The sequence below is a fragment of the Hyalella azteca genome, unplaced genomic scaffold (genome assembly GCF_000764305.2).
Source record: "Hyalella azteca isolate HAZT.00-mixed unplaced genomic scaffold, Hazt_2.0.2 contig6408, whole genome shotgun sequence".
Taxonomy (NCBI): domain Eukaryota; kingdom Metazoa; phylum Arthropoda; class Malacostraca; order Amphipoda; family Hyalellidae; genus Hyalella; species Hyalella azteca.
The window spans coordinates 37,324-51,962 of NW_025936571.1; the positions used below are offsets into that span (position 1 = coordinate 37,324).

Consider the following 14,639-nt stretch of genomic DNA (forward strand, 5'->3'; position numbering starts at 1 on the left):
GACAGGACTGTCCCAATTTACCTTGCCTGTCTCTTATTACCCCATTTCAGTACCTATTATGATAGGAGTACTATGTAGGATCCTCTCCTGCATCTGCAGCCCTGCAAATATTTTAATGTCTAAAACTCATTTTTCTAACTTGGTTTGCCATTAATTTCATTTTAACTAATGCTTATGTCAGTTGTCTTAGCTTGTGAGGACTTGAACAGTCATCATTATCCAATTATTTTTGTGTTGATGTAGAGCTCTTATGTTTAGGACAAAGTTTGCTGATCTTGGAAGGACTTGGATAGCTCATGAGACAAAGAGTCTGCTCAGCTTGTCCAGAACAGTAATATATTACATTTGGTTTAGCCAGCCAGAGAGGACTTGTGGAAGAGCTTTGGCTTCTCAGTTTCATCATTCAACTCTTCTTAACATTAATGTGGAAATGCATTAAAACCTTTCAATCCTTATTCTGCTGTAAACTTTCACCTGCCATAAATTGGCACTCTTTGGACCCTCAAAGATGAGGATTTCACATCTCATATCAAAACATGTATTTTGATCTCCTCTCATTTCTCTCATTCTTCAAATATATATCTTCCCATAGGTCCTTGTACTGAGAAATGATAGTTATGCAAATCAGAACAGCCTGAAATTGTTACATGAACCAAATATATTTAATGAGTTTTGAGAGAGAACTTCACCTGGTTATGACCAGGTTCATAATGTTCCTGGGTCCCACACACCTGTCAAATATTGCTTTATATTGACTTCAATATTATGATCCCTTATTATTATGATCCCTTAAGCTATTAAGAAGAAGTTGCTCCATTCCTCAGTTTCTTGCACTTGAGTAATGAAATCTTATTTACTTTTGATTTGTATACAATATGATCTAAATTTGATTGCTTTTACTGTTCTATAGGTTGTAGGTGCCAGGCGCCGGCCCTCATGTGTTTATCGCTTACTAGTAGTCCAAGTTTAGTTTATAATGTAGTGATACTCTTTTTAAGCTTTAGCGTTTTAATAGAGATAGAATAAACTAGTTCAAGTGAACGGTCTTAACCGATGTTTTAATGCTGCTGGTTCAGCTAATAAATATTTGTTCAATTCCTGTAGGCTTCAGCTAGCCCTGTCTCAGTCGTAACTTATCAATTTATTTGCATTTATTTTTTGTCTTTTCTTTATTCAATAACCCATGTCTACATAGCCCGCGCACCATATTGCGCATGGCGCCACCTTCCTAGGACTAATGGCCGCCACGTGGCGCGCAATTCAAATAAGTAAGTTCCCGCGCCGCACCCTGTACTATACTACCTATCTAAGCTATAGATGTCTATGTCGACTATGTTAAATTATAGTAGCATATCCATCAAAAAATTGGCTTGAGACATGAATTTTTGTGCCCTCACAGATAGAGACAAGACCCCCACCAGAATATACCTATATCTATACGCATACCAAAGTGATATATTACTTGAACAAAAACATTTTTCATTTGTTCAGCCTTTTATTTAAATTTCTTCTGCCTCCTCTAAAATGGAATCAGAGATGGCTAGTGCTGAATGTACAAACGCAAAAAGTGTGAGCAATACCTTTGATTCTCACCCAGTGTACTCAAATGACCCTCGCAAACTCCACTCTTTAATTCATAGCTACATCTCTGTGACTGTAAGAAATCAAAAGCCAATCTCTGGCTGGGTGCATACAGTTGATCCTGTCTCTGAAAGGTATGAATCCATATGCTTACTTTGAGTGATTATTTAGTACCTATCATTGAAGTATTTTTGCTTATTTCCTGGTTATGTCCTATCAGAAATTGAGTAATATTTTCCAATGACATTCAGTCAGATTCATTTTTTATCTCTAAACATTATGAATATAAATAAAGTGAGTTGATTCTGACAATTTTGCAAAACCAAACAAAATGTTTCTTAATAAAAATACCTAGTCTATGAATTACTGTAAAACGGGGTGCCTTGGACCAATTTTAGTGCTTACCCTTTTGTGATGCAAATAGTCACGTAGGAATATTTAAAATATTACTCTTTATTGCGTTTTTAGGTTACTACCTATCTTATGGTACTTGGGAGCTATAAACACAATCTTACTAAGGCAAGAACTTTTTGAGTAGTATAGGGTTTTCTTTTTTAAATGTTAAAACAGTCCAAGTCACCCTATCAATGATCCACATCAGCCCGTTTAATGGTAGGTATTTATCATGGCTGGCCACTAGTTAATTTATTTGATTAATTTTCTTATGTTACAGTTTTGTGCTGGTCAACTTCACTGCAGATGGCAGCACCGTGCAGGACGTCATACTCGTCCCTGGCTACAATGTCACAGGGGTTCGGCTTCATCCTCATGTTGCATCTGAGAACATGAAAGAAAAAATTGATTTCACTTTCAAGCAAAATGAGGTAAGCACATATCACTATCATGAAGACTAACTTCTATTTTCTAATGTTTACAGCAGTTAATGTAATTAAATTCCTTTTAACAGTTTGTTTCAACCTATCAGTGATAATGTTTTATTTATTAATTCCCAGTTGAATTCACTAAAATCCAAGACAAAAATATTTGAAGTGCCAAATTTTTTCTGTTTTTTTTTTTGGTGAAAGTAGAATTTTCTTATCCTCATTGAAGAAACTAATAAACAATACTACAATGCTTAATCAATTGCTATTAATTTACGTTTATTTCACTATTTTAACTTGTATACCTATGTATTGTGTATTGTGGCAGACACGCTTCAGCAGAGCAGAGTTGGACCGGCGTCGCAATGTCCTGTGTGTTTGGCTGAAGGATAACCGAGTGCCATACACCATGAAGGCTAATGACTGCCTTGAGGTGCTTATTGTAGGAAGTTCATGGAAAATCTACAAATTAATTAGAGCCAATTGTGGCCTGCAAGAAGTCCTCTAAACATCCACGTTATTGTTTGCAGCTTAGATCATTTTTAGTAATAATGTGCATATTGCCTTGAAAATCGAGCATAAATTAATGATTTAGTATCTCCTGAGAATCACTCATTGGGAATAGCTTTTTTGAAAAATTTTTAAGCTGCACTTCTTTTTTTCCAGGTGCTGCGATTTGCTACCATCAAGCCACCTTACACCCCTCAGAGCATTGTCTGTACCAACGAAGTCGTGCTTGATAAACTTCTTAAGCTGCTACAAGATTGCCCGCAACTGATTCTCTAATGTCGAGCTTTATACTTATCTTTACTACTAGCTGTGTTCTTGAGTTGACATCAATGTATGTGTAAGGATTTTTCCAGTTGTTGTTTCTTATGCCAAAAGACATGCTCACACGGGGGTGGGCGAGAGGAGCACATGAAGAGGGAAATTGGCAATAGAACGGATAGTAGCCAAGAGGCTGCCGCCTCCACGGAGCTGTCCCACAATGAAGAGACGCTGGAGGTTGTGGAGAAGGAGAGGCAGACAGAAAGATGCTTTTATTTAGGGCTGAATAGGATTCTGGTACTGGGGGGCGAGCGGCTCTGAGCGTCCGACCCTAAATGTATAAGACTCGATGGATCTGTAGGAGCGCCAACGGACCTGAGACGGCGCCGAGCGATAGGCGCGGGGAAGCAAGACCTCTTCCGAGGCAATCATTGGAGATGGAGCAGCGATCAGGACCTTGTTGTTCTCGACGGTCGCCGATACGCTAGTGATCTTGCATAGGGACTGCTTCGGCTCCCTGAGAAATCGTTCGTCATGAGGGTCTCCATATGGTGGCTGAATCAGGACATGAAGAATGCTTTTATATGTCGGGCCCCGAATAGGGCAGAGCGCTGTAAAGAGTGGTATGGGTAGGCTGTAGGGCACTGGCAAGGAACTGAGCGCATGTCAGGTGCAGGTGAGTGGACAAAGGGAGCATGCCTTTCTCAGTGTTAGGATGGACGATTGGGCCGGTGGCTAACCCCATGGCCGTGTTCTGCATATTTTAAAGGCTTGCAACTGTTGTAAGTTGAATAGTTTGAAGGCTTGCAACTTTTGTAAGCCAAACTACCTAGAAACTTCACGACAGCAACTACGGAGTTGATCTTGTCCAAGTTATTTCGGATGGATGTAATTTGGTGTTTCACGAGTGTGATATGGCAAGTAAATTTAAATCCTTCATGGAGATTGATAGGTTGACCTTAATCTTTAAAAGTAGGAAGCAGGTTGAAATTGAGCCCAATAGTATGATAACCGGTTAAATTTCCAATATATTGTTAGGTGTTTCTATTGATTTTTGAATGCGGAGTGGTTGTATTTGATATTGATATGTTGAAGAAATAAGATTATTGTTATTGTCGCTGAATTTTTTTATCAGGGGTTGCCCCTCAGGGGGGACTTCTGACGGGTGTCTGTGCTCGTCAGAAGTCCTATTGGACTTCGCGCTTCTAGGGGGATTGTTCCTGAGCGCCCCACCGCTGAGCTCGCGGTGTCTGACTGTAGGTCTCAGTTGTGGGGTTAAGTTATTATGTAGGCAGGATTCCTTACATTTCCCTTCTCTGTCTCTCTCGTGCGGGCGGCCGACGTCCCGTGTAAGCGACCTCTTGTTCGAGTGTCTTCGTTTCTGTTGCTTTTCACCTGTCCCTCCTTGTCACTTCGTCTGAGCCAGCTTCAGCGGGCTGGACATCTGAGACCTTCCGCCCCTTGTGGGTGATGAATAATTGAGACCTTCCACCTCTATGGTGATGTTCATCTTGACTTTCAGTGCGAGATAGCTAAATAGCTGAAGCGCTAGTAAACATTTGGCCACTAAACTAACTAACTAACTATCAGGGGTTGACTAAGACTGATTTTTCTTGTTTAGAAACTCGATGTTGCACTGGCTTGCGGGTCTCTTTTGTTATATATTCGACTATGATTACAGCGAACAAGAATTTATGTTGTAATAATAATAGCGGTTTCAGCGTTTATTAGGCCTTGGGCCTGTCGCCGATTTTTAACATCACAGAATATTCGTAGCTTGTTGCGGTCTCGGACACGCAACTCTCTGGCTCCAATTTTGCGATGCTTAACCGCCCGGCCTCCTCACTGATTCTGACCAGAAACAGGCGCACTTAACTGTAACCACTGGACTATCTGTTGTGAACTGAGATCCTAACGCTCATGTTAAGGTCTGACGATATTATTTTAGTATTTTAGTCTTCATTGATGTGTTACAGAAGAATTTGCATCCATAAAATGATCTCTGGAAAAAAGCAACTTGTATATACGCAGCCCCTGAAATCTTGATAACTTAACTGGGCAGGGTCACCCAGTGTTTACAGTTCAGAGGGGCGCGGGTTCGATCTCAGCTCTGTGCGCCAGTTTCTAGTCAGAATCGGCAGGGAGGCCGGGCGGTTAGGCACAGCAGAATTTGAAGCAGTGAGTTGCGAGTTCGAGACCGCAACAAGCTGTGGATGTTCTGCAATATTAAGAATCGGCGACAGGCCTACGGCCTACTAAACGCTGAAACCACTATTATTAATAATCTGAGGTTATTAACCAAGCATAAGATTATTCTTCAGAAATGAAGTGGCTGTATAAATGCTACTCGTTTAGCTAGAACGTATGAATGAAGTCGTTGAGTAAAAACTATCAGATCCTAGTGTAAACACAATTTGAAGCTTGCTTTATGTTCCTGAACGGAGTTAAATTTGCATCTTTGTGACAAGTTGAGAGATTTTATAGGCTGACTGTAGATTAAAAACATCCGGATCGAAGACCACCCGCGGAAATGTGTAGTTTGAGCGATAATCCTTTGTCAAAGCGCAGGTGGTAAACTGGTTGCGAAGTTGTCAGCAAGGCTGCCGTCACTGACCGGTATGAAATAATTGGGGGTATTAAACGAGTTGAGGATGTTTTTTTTTAGGATGGAAGTTTTACGGCCTACTCGCATTCCTGAGAACTATATATGAGAACGTGGTTTGAACTATATAAGGTTGACCCACGAGAAGTTCCACCTTTCGGTTCAGCTTTCTTGTTACGTCACGTAGATCGAGAAACGTAAACAAGCCCGTCATTCCCATGTCGGATTGGTCGACTGGTTTGAACGCATTTCGGTGATTGGTTAATGCCCGTGACGTCATTGAGATCAGTGACGTCATAGGTGAAAAACAAGCTCCATCCGCGAAAATGAGCTTCTCGTGAGTCAACCTTATGCTACCTAGTTCAACCGGGACGACTGAAGTAACCCAGCATTGCCCAATACCAGCATAATTTTCATACTTCACCCCGTGCGCAAGCATGCTGCAGAGCAAATTAGCCAACATGATTACTTGCTGAAAGCCACAGGGACTAAATCCATTAATGGATGTAAACCAGCGAGCCAATGACCTGCCAGCCGCCAAAACAATGGTCGTAACCCACACGCTAAATCCTAAAATATTTCTATTCCATGCAGCCTAGCCCCTTCCCCACTTTCGATAAAGAACGCCCTGCGCCACACTGCTACCTCTCCAGCCTGTCCGTTCTTCTGGAGGCTAAACCTCCACGCTTACCCCCTGCTCCCCCTCCTTTCGGTACCAGCTTAGTATTAGACTGACTATTTCTATTGCATGTAGAGGGTTGGCATTGGCTTTTGGGCTGATTTAAGAGTCAAATTTTTGGGCTACGGCAGCGCTCCCGTTCAACCATGCTCATTGCGGTCTCAACTTGAGTACAGGCAATCAATCGAATTGCGGAAATCATTTGAAAGACGATGAATTTTGACTACACAATTTTTAATTGAGGCACAAGCTTAAGTGCGTAAGAAATAATATTCAGAACTATTAGCTGGAAAAATTAGGTCGGCATAATTGAAACTAAATTCCGCTCCATAAAATGTAGCTAAATTGTAAGTTTTATTATTCGCGAAACATTGTTGCGTTATGTTCCATCATATCTTTATATTGTATTACACATATAAAATTTTCACTACTAATTTCATTACAATATAATCGGAAAAACTTGATTTCTAAACGAATTGACTAACTAATTGGTGGTCGCTGTGCTATAATTATTCCGACTTAACAATACCGATGTTGAATAAAATGCAAAACCTGAGTGTAAGTATCAATTCATTTATGAAACAATTATAATGCGAACTCTTTACGACGCTTTTTTTTATTTTTACTCTCTTATGTGCATTTACATACTTTGTGCATCATATCCGTCATCGCTGCAAAATCTCAACGGGAGAAAGTACCGATCGTACCGTTATCATGCTAGGTTATTTAAAGACTTTAATTGCCTACAACTCGTGTAAGTGCCAGGCAAATCAGCCTTTCCGACCAATTGTCCGCAGACGGGTATATTGCCACTTAGTCTCAATTGAGCGTTAAATACTGGCAGTAAGAGAATGAGACGTGAGTGTTCCACTCCTGCACTGCATAGGACGCAGGATGTTGACCTCCTGTCATACGTAGAGGTTAGTTGTTAAACGCTAAGTCGTTAAAAGCACGATACACTTCTTCACTGTATTAGGCGGACGCAGTTCCGCCCATGAATAAACTTGATTTGTTTAGTCTTGAAATGCCTCGTATCCTACGGAACGACTGAAAGCTAGAAACGATTTTAAACCTTCCGTTCGATGAAAATATTCGATCAAAATGCCAGTCTTATAGATCTGCGAACTAGTCAAGAAAAGTACAAGAATAGGCGACAGGCCTATTCTTCAATGCCGAAGATACTATACTTGATACGCCTTTTTGCCGAGACAAACTGACACAAAGGGTAAATGCCGGGGTAATATTGGTACAAATCTCATTAATTTCTCCTAGTGCATGATGACTTGGTGACGAAGCCTCATCATCTCTGTCCCGAAGCAGAATCTAACTTTAATCAAACAGTATTTCATTTAAGCATTAGTTAGACCGTGGCTCCGCCGCCCTACCGTTGCACATGATGCTCAACTCCACCACTGCATTTGTGCATGGCATCTTCAACTCTGCTCCTGCATTCTGTAAAGGATTTTTCTACGTCATCACTGCGTATAGTGTTTAAATATAACATGAAATCTGCGTAATTTTGAAGTCATATTTTTCACCAAAGTACTTCCTTTATTATAATTAAAAAGGTTAACCCAGGTTAATAGAGAAAATAAGCGCAACAGGATAACTTTGTGTAATAGGTTGATACCGCATGTTTATGGAACGAAATTTTTGTATAGGATGAACCTTTCGCTTTGATGACCTTGGTTACACGGTGAGCTCCAAATATGTCTGGCTAGAATTTCTGTTCCTTAGCTATTACATACATGTTTAAAATTCTGTGTTTGAAACCTGGCACAGTAAATAGATAGTTATTATTTTAATATGTATCCGATATGCCTCCCGTGAGGAGATTTTATATTGGTACCTGGAATTTATTTTTTGTTAAAATGTTACGCATACCTGAAAAACTAATGCTTTCAAATTTCAATGCGGGAGTTAAATGAGTGTTTCGTGGTTACTTGGGGTGAACAAGTCATTATTTAATTTTTATTACGTTAGTTACATTGGAAATTATCAACAGGAATAGACATATAGGGATTGTCAAAACTCTGTGATTATTTTAACAAGAGCAAAGTCACGTTTAACTGACGCTAGGAGTAAATAGAATTGTAACTATGATACCAACGAAGGTATGTAAGACAGAAAGCCTTCACAATAATATAGATTTATTTACAAAATTTAATGCAATGCACCAAAAACTACCTTGGTTGTACTGATTCTAGCATATATTTATGAGACAAGCTAAAAGATATGCTATCACATGAGATACATGATGTTAAAATTTTCGGGCAATTGAATATTTAATATTAAATTTCAGATTTCGTCACCTGAAAAACGGAGCTAAGATTAGTTCATTTTAAAAATTAACAGTAAACTAATTTTAATTTAGGTTTCAATTTCCTAACTGCGTTTCAGGTACTGAGTGGTGTGGGTAGAGACGAGTCTTATCTAATAACCACATGTCATGTTGCTGTGTAGATAGCGACTCCATGTGCATTTAACTTCCATCATGCCATTTAATGCGATGTTGGTCTATTGTGCAGCTCCTGATAATATTATTACGGTCCATAGTCCATACTGATAGAAGTCAGTGATGGATTGAAATTGGAAATATTTCAGATGGTTCAAGTTATGGTTCAACACATAACCACCTTAATGCCATAAGCCTTGAAAGTCCTTTATAGTCACACTTGTGCGCTTTTAACTCTTAAGCGCCAGGGTAACGCAGTGTTCTGCACTGTACGTGGCAGCGGCTCCGTAATGAGAAGAGCTTGCCGCTGGTTCGAGCTTTGGGAAGCTCTCTTAATACGAGGCGTGGCGAGAATCACGTGGAGTTGCAAGATGCACGTGGAATTGCACGTGTTGTGAGAGGCACATCGAGTTGCAAGTGTTGAGTGAGGCACGTAGAGTTGCACGTGTTGTTCCTCAATGTCGATTGTGGGTGACGCTTGGTCGCCGTCAAAGGTGGTGCTTTCAGCATAGCCACGGGTTGGTTTCCCTTCGTAAACTCTGGGTACTTGTTGCCTGGATGCTCCCAAAGCAATACTTTTGTTTTGAAATACTTACCTACTTACGCACAGTGAAAATTATCATATGCAAAAATTCTATCCGGATTTATTTAATGTATTGTGTGAATGCAAGTGTACATATAAAATGATGTTGGATGAGCATATTAAAAATTTAAAGAAGTAATGTTTTTTGAGTGCCGATTTATCTACTTTCATTTTTCCACCAAGTTTTCAGAGCTAAAAGTATTTCTTTAGTAGTTATAATGGTACAGTGTGTCAATATCAGGAATGATTCTCATTAGTTATTCTGCGTTATCAAATATACGTCAATTTCATTGCCCTTACGCGTTCTTGAATTTCATTGTTTTCGACCAACAATCCTAGTGAGTTAAGAGAGACACTTGACTTGAAATTTTGCCTCGAGCTAAATCAAGCTTGAGCCTTAATTAAGTTGGGCGTCATCAGATATCCAATAGCATGCATATTTTTATGATGTGCTGCTGGCTTTGAATGACTTTGATAATAAATGGAAATGGCATATAATAACATATCTTATCCAGTTATCCCATCATTATAGTGTTGGCGCTTAAGAATATGCCTGATGTGGCCTGTCGCTGATTCTTGTACTTTTCGTGACTTGTTCACAGGAGATCTGAAAAACAGGTCCTTTGACCAGATCTTTTCAAAACTGACGGTAGTTTAAAATAGCCTCTAAAATTTCACCAGGTTCGATATGGCATATATACTAATGACACCGCGTGAATTTCTAAGAAGCTGGATCGGCATGATTTTTTCATCGAAGTTTAATTTCTACACGATTCACACTATAAATATCAAGTTAATCCTAAAATGCAGTGATGATTAAGGTTACCAAGTCGTCATCATTACTTTTTTTACCTACCATTTTTATTTCCAACCACTTACATTTTTCAGCGATCTATTCGGTTGCTCCATTCACGAATGGTTCAATTTTCTGACAATATGATGAAAATTAGTTGAAATCATGAAAATGTGCACTGATTTCCCTTTTCTCTTAGTCATGTATTTACTTTCAAATTATAAATTCTTGTATCATACCCAATCATTAGAAAAAAATGTGTGCCTATGCTAATGACCTCCCAGATTTATGGGCAATGCAAGAAGTTCTCACTCGAGACAGAGGCTCAAAAGATGATGTCACCAATTAATTGTAGGATTATTTTGCGGTGACTATAAAATATGCTACGTGACTCGCCTAGATCGAGGTCACGCACTGCAGGTATATGACCAAGTGTGATGATCTTGCGCGTTGAGATTTAAACGGAACGTCCGGGTAATAAATTTCTACATTTACTTACCGATTTTTTTTAAACTCCATACACCTATCTATGTATAACACTACTTCAATAATATTTTCTTCGTATGAATTTTTTTTGAGAAATGATGAGAACGTGAAATGAATAAAAAATTTAAAAAGGGCACTTTTATAAATCTAGATCATCTTTTATTTACGAGCTACAAGATCGTGAGACATATTCGATTCGTAATGAAAATATATAGTGACTCTAGACGCATTTTTCTGTAATTTTTATAGGGCTTTTTTCCACTTAATTCCCTCCTCCCTTCCAATTTCCTTAGCTTCTATAATATATAATCCAAATAATTGACAAATTAGAAAAAGGTGGCTTCTAGAGTCGCTAAATATATATAAATAAATATAGCTCGAAAATCGAAAGAAGAGGTAGATTTATAAGACTGCATAAAAAATAAATTTTAAATTTTCGAAAGAGTCATATTAGTAAGATTGATTAAAAAAAGTTACTGGCTATAAGAATTGCTTGAAACTGTATCCTCAGGACCTCACATCGCTAATACTCATATTGAGAGAACCATCCCGCGTCGCATGAATTATTTCTGTCCTGTTGAAAGCGGATAATAATTTTAAATAAAAATTTTCTTAAAAGAAAGCTTTGTCAACATTTTTTAGCAAATTTAAATTTTATACAAATTAGAAACTGCATCCCGCAAAAACTAGAGCACACATGTGCTTGCTTTACTGCATTAGAAGTTTTTTTTTTTTTTTTTACAGCTACGAAATGAGCTGAAAAGTGAAAACCCCGACTTTTTTACTCAGACGCTCCCTTTGAAATGAGTGACTATCACAACAAATCTATTGGTTTACGGACCAATGACAACAACGAAAAAACTTTATACTAACGATAATAAAATGATTAATCAAATTACAATATTTAAAAAGCTCAAGAGTGGCGTGATATAAGTACTGAGCTTCAACAAGATAAGATCCCTGCGAAGAAAGAAATAATCCAAATGCACGAGGTGCTTTACTGAAGCTGAATTCGCATATTTACATCTATCGCAAATTATATATTCGCTTACATTCGCAAATTATATTATATATTCGATATTATATTATCGCCTACACGAAACCTTGCAACCAAGCGCAGAGCAAAGCAGCTTATCGAAGAACGCTGCTATGCGGAACTATCATGTACTGGACTAACTGTGTTTAAGATGGTTTACTTTTATCTTCCTCGCTCTCAAGAAATGCGGAATATTCATATAAGCATTCTAAATGGATGCTACGCCAAGTGAAGACGATATCTTACACCAAGTTCAGACCGAATCTTAATAACCACTGAATCCTCTCTATTTTGTTTTGCAGTAAAACGCCTCAAATCTAAGGGATACTTCCTCCTACGAGGTCAGCTATATAAGGATTTCATTCTGAAATGCTATCGAAAAATTCTCAGATGCTGAAAAAATTAAAATTTACACTATGAGCAACTTGGGATACGCCCGCTAAAATATTCTTATAATAGTCTTGTTTTCATTTCTCTGGTATTGACGATCTTGCGGTAGTGCATGACTTGAAGTTCTCTTCGGCAAATTCCAAGAGAAATTTTTGGATGAATGAATACATTTTTGAAAAATCTGTCCTTTTTGGGCCCCCTCTCGTACTCTCTGTGTTTTACCTCGCCCGCAAAAAGGAAAATTCGATTAACGTTACGTTTGCCATTAACCGGTCTATGTAAATCTGTAAACACTTTTACAATAGAAAATGTATTTCTACCAAATAAGCTCGCCTATCAATTAAGTGATACTAAATGGAAACTTTCTTCATTTACAATAGATTACAGCTCTGAGTATACGTCGGTGATTATTTAAGTTTGTTGGTAATTTTGACAGCCACAGTTTGTCATAATTTCGTGATCATAGTTTGTCAAATCTAATTTTTTTCAACACCTGCCATTAACTTCACTTCTTGTTGTTTATTTGTTTGTCGGTCTGCTACAAATCTTATAATGGATATTTAACACACTTCTGCCTGTTCAATCGATCTGAGATTTTGCACACTTGCGTAACGTCGGAGACAATGCTTGAATCAATTGACAGAATAAATAATTTGAAAAATCAAAAAATTTTCCTCCAAATACCAAAAAAATCACATTTTTTAATATTTAAAAATAAAATAAGAAATTCATTGTACATGTGTAAAATCGGAGACAATGGCCTCTTAGAATTGTTGTTTCTGAAAAGTACTTTTTAAACACATATTATTAGATCAATGGAAACAGTAAACTGAATAATAATTTTAAATTTGCTAAATAATCCACTATATTATGTTGTATATGTTTACATGACCATTTCGAATTCGTGTGCGTACCTAAGTCTTGTCAATTTAAAGCTCGCTAATATCTGAGGTCTTGAGGCTTGATATCCTTGAGGCTTGATGAATCCATGGCTTGAGGACAGAAGCTATAACTGCTATATGATTTCATAGCCTTTTTGAGTGGCAACTGGGCGGAAATTGCGGTAGAGCCTGAGCCACGACCATATTTTTTGCCGTTGCTCGAAAATGCAGATATGAAATGAGGAGAGTTAAATTCAGTGCACGATTTTTCACATGCGTAGAGGTATTGCCAGGTATCCGATCATTACACAGTTTCTAAAAATACAATAAGTATTATGAATATGAAGACTAAGAAATGTATTCCCTAGGACTTGTAAGAGGGTATCTGTAATTTAACGTACGTATGTGATGGAAAGTACACTGCTGGGATCACCCAGGTTCGTCCAGCTGTAGGTACATAAAGTAATTTTTTTCGTAGATCCCAACTAAGGCTTGTAATAAGAAACAATCCCACAAATCCACTCTTTTGAATCCACCCTTCCCTAAATCAAAGATCCTGAATCCAAATTGCATACTCCCTTGAAATGAAAATAACAAATAACCGAAACAAATATATGTAAAGAAGGTAAAGTATGAATAAACTTTTCTCACGAATAAACTAATCTAACTATCCAGGACATAACAAATAAATAACACATCGAAACAATCACTAAATAAAAAACGCAGGAACGAACAAGTTACTAAATTAAAACGCACCCTGACTAGCTGTGCCTCGTGACTATAGAGGCGAAACTGACCAGAACGGACGGGAACCTATATTAATCTTACATCCGTATTTCTATACTGAAAATAAATTTTTTGTATTTTATACACGAATACAAAAATATAAAAACCAACAAATCCTATATTTCCCTTTCAACACTTAGATTGACTGATAATGTTCGCATCCAAAAATTATATAAAATTGCATGATTCATCCTCTAAAAATACAAATGTTTTGGTCTTCCATTCTGTTGGAGTAAAATAATTCTCTTTCACACATGTTTTCACATGATTTCCACTTACCTAAAATGTAAGTGGAACTTACCTTTTAACTTACCTCTCTTATTTCAATGTCTTCAAAATTGCAACTAATGTATTAACCCAAAAATTGCTATTTGGTCAGAATCGGGTAAAGATGAGTCATTCTAGGCCATGGGAAATGATATTTTTAGCTAATTTATAATTATAGTCCTACCTCTATTATAAGAAATCATTTGTTTTACTGCTAATAAAGAAGCTTATTTCTCGTGACAAAATTCTGTCTTATCTTGGGAGTTAAGCCTTTATTATCCTAGTTCAATTTAATGATATTTTTTATCATATTATACATCCAATCTGATTTTTAGGTTCTTACTATTTGGCTCGTGTCACCGAAGCTCTAAATTTTGGTAGCGCGATTGTTTACATCGAGTAACTTGGCGAAATCTATCAGGCTAAAAAATTCTACATATATATCCCCATCCTGTTTATAGTTTTAGAACTATCATACGTAACAATGGTCCGTATGCATATGTGAATCGGA

General features: G+C 37.8%; 1 protein-coding gene across 1 annotated transcript; it reads left to right on the forward strand.

Moving 5' to 3' along the window:
• Positions 1-1,378: 1,378 nt before the first annotated feature.
• Positions 1,379-4,290, forward strand: LOC108682932 (gem-associated protein 6). The gene is made up of 4 exons (XM_018172189.2): positions 1,379-1,715; positions 2,255-2,405; positions 2,731-2,835; positions 3,069-4,290. Exons 1-4 carry the CDS (start codon positions 1,525-1,527, stop codon positions 3,186-3,188), a joined length of 567 nt encoding a protein of 188 aa, XP_018027678.1. The 5' UTR covers positions 1,379-1,524; the 3' UTR covers positions 3,189-4,290.
• Positions 4,291-14,639: the final 10,349 nt, after the last annotated feature.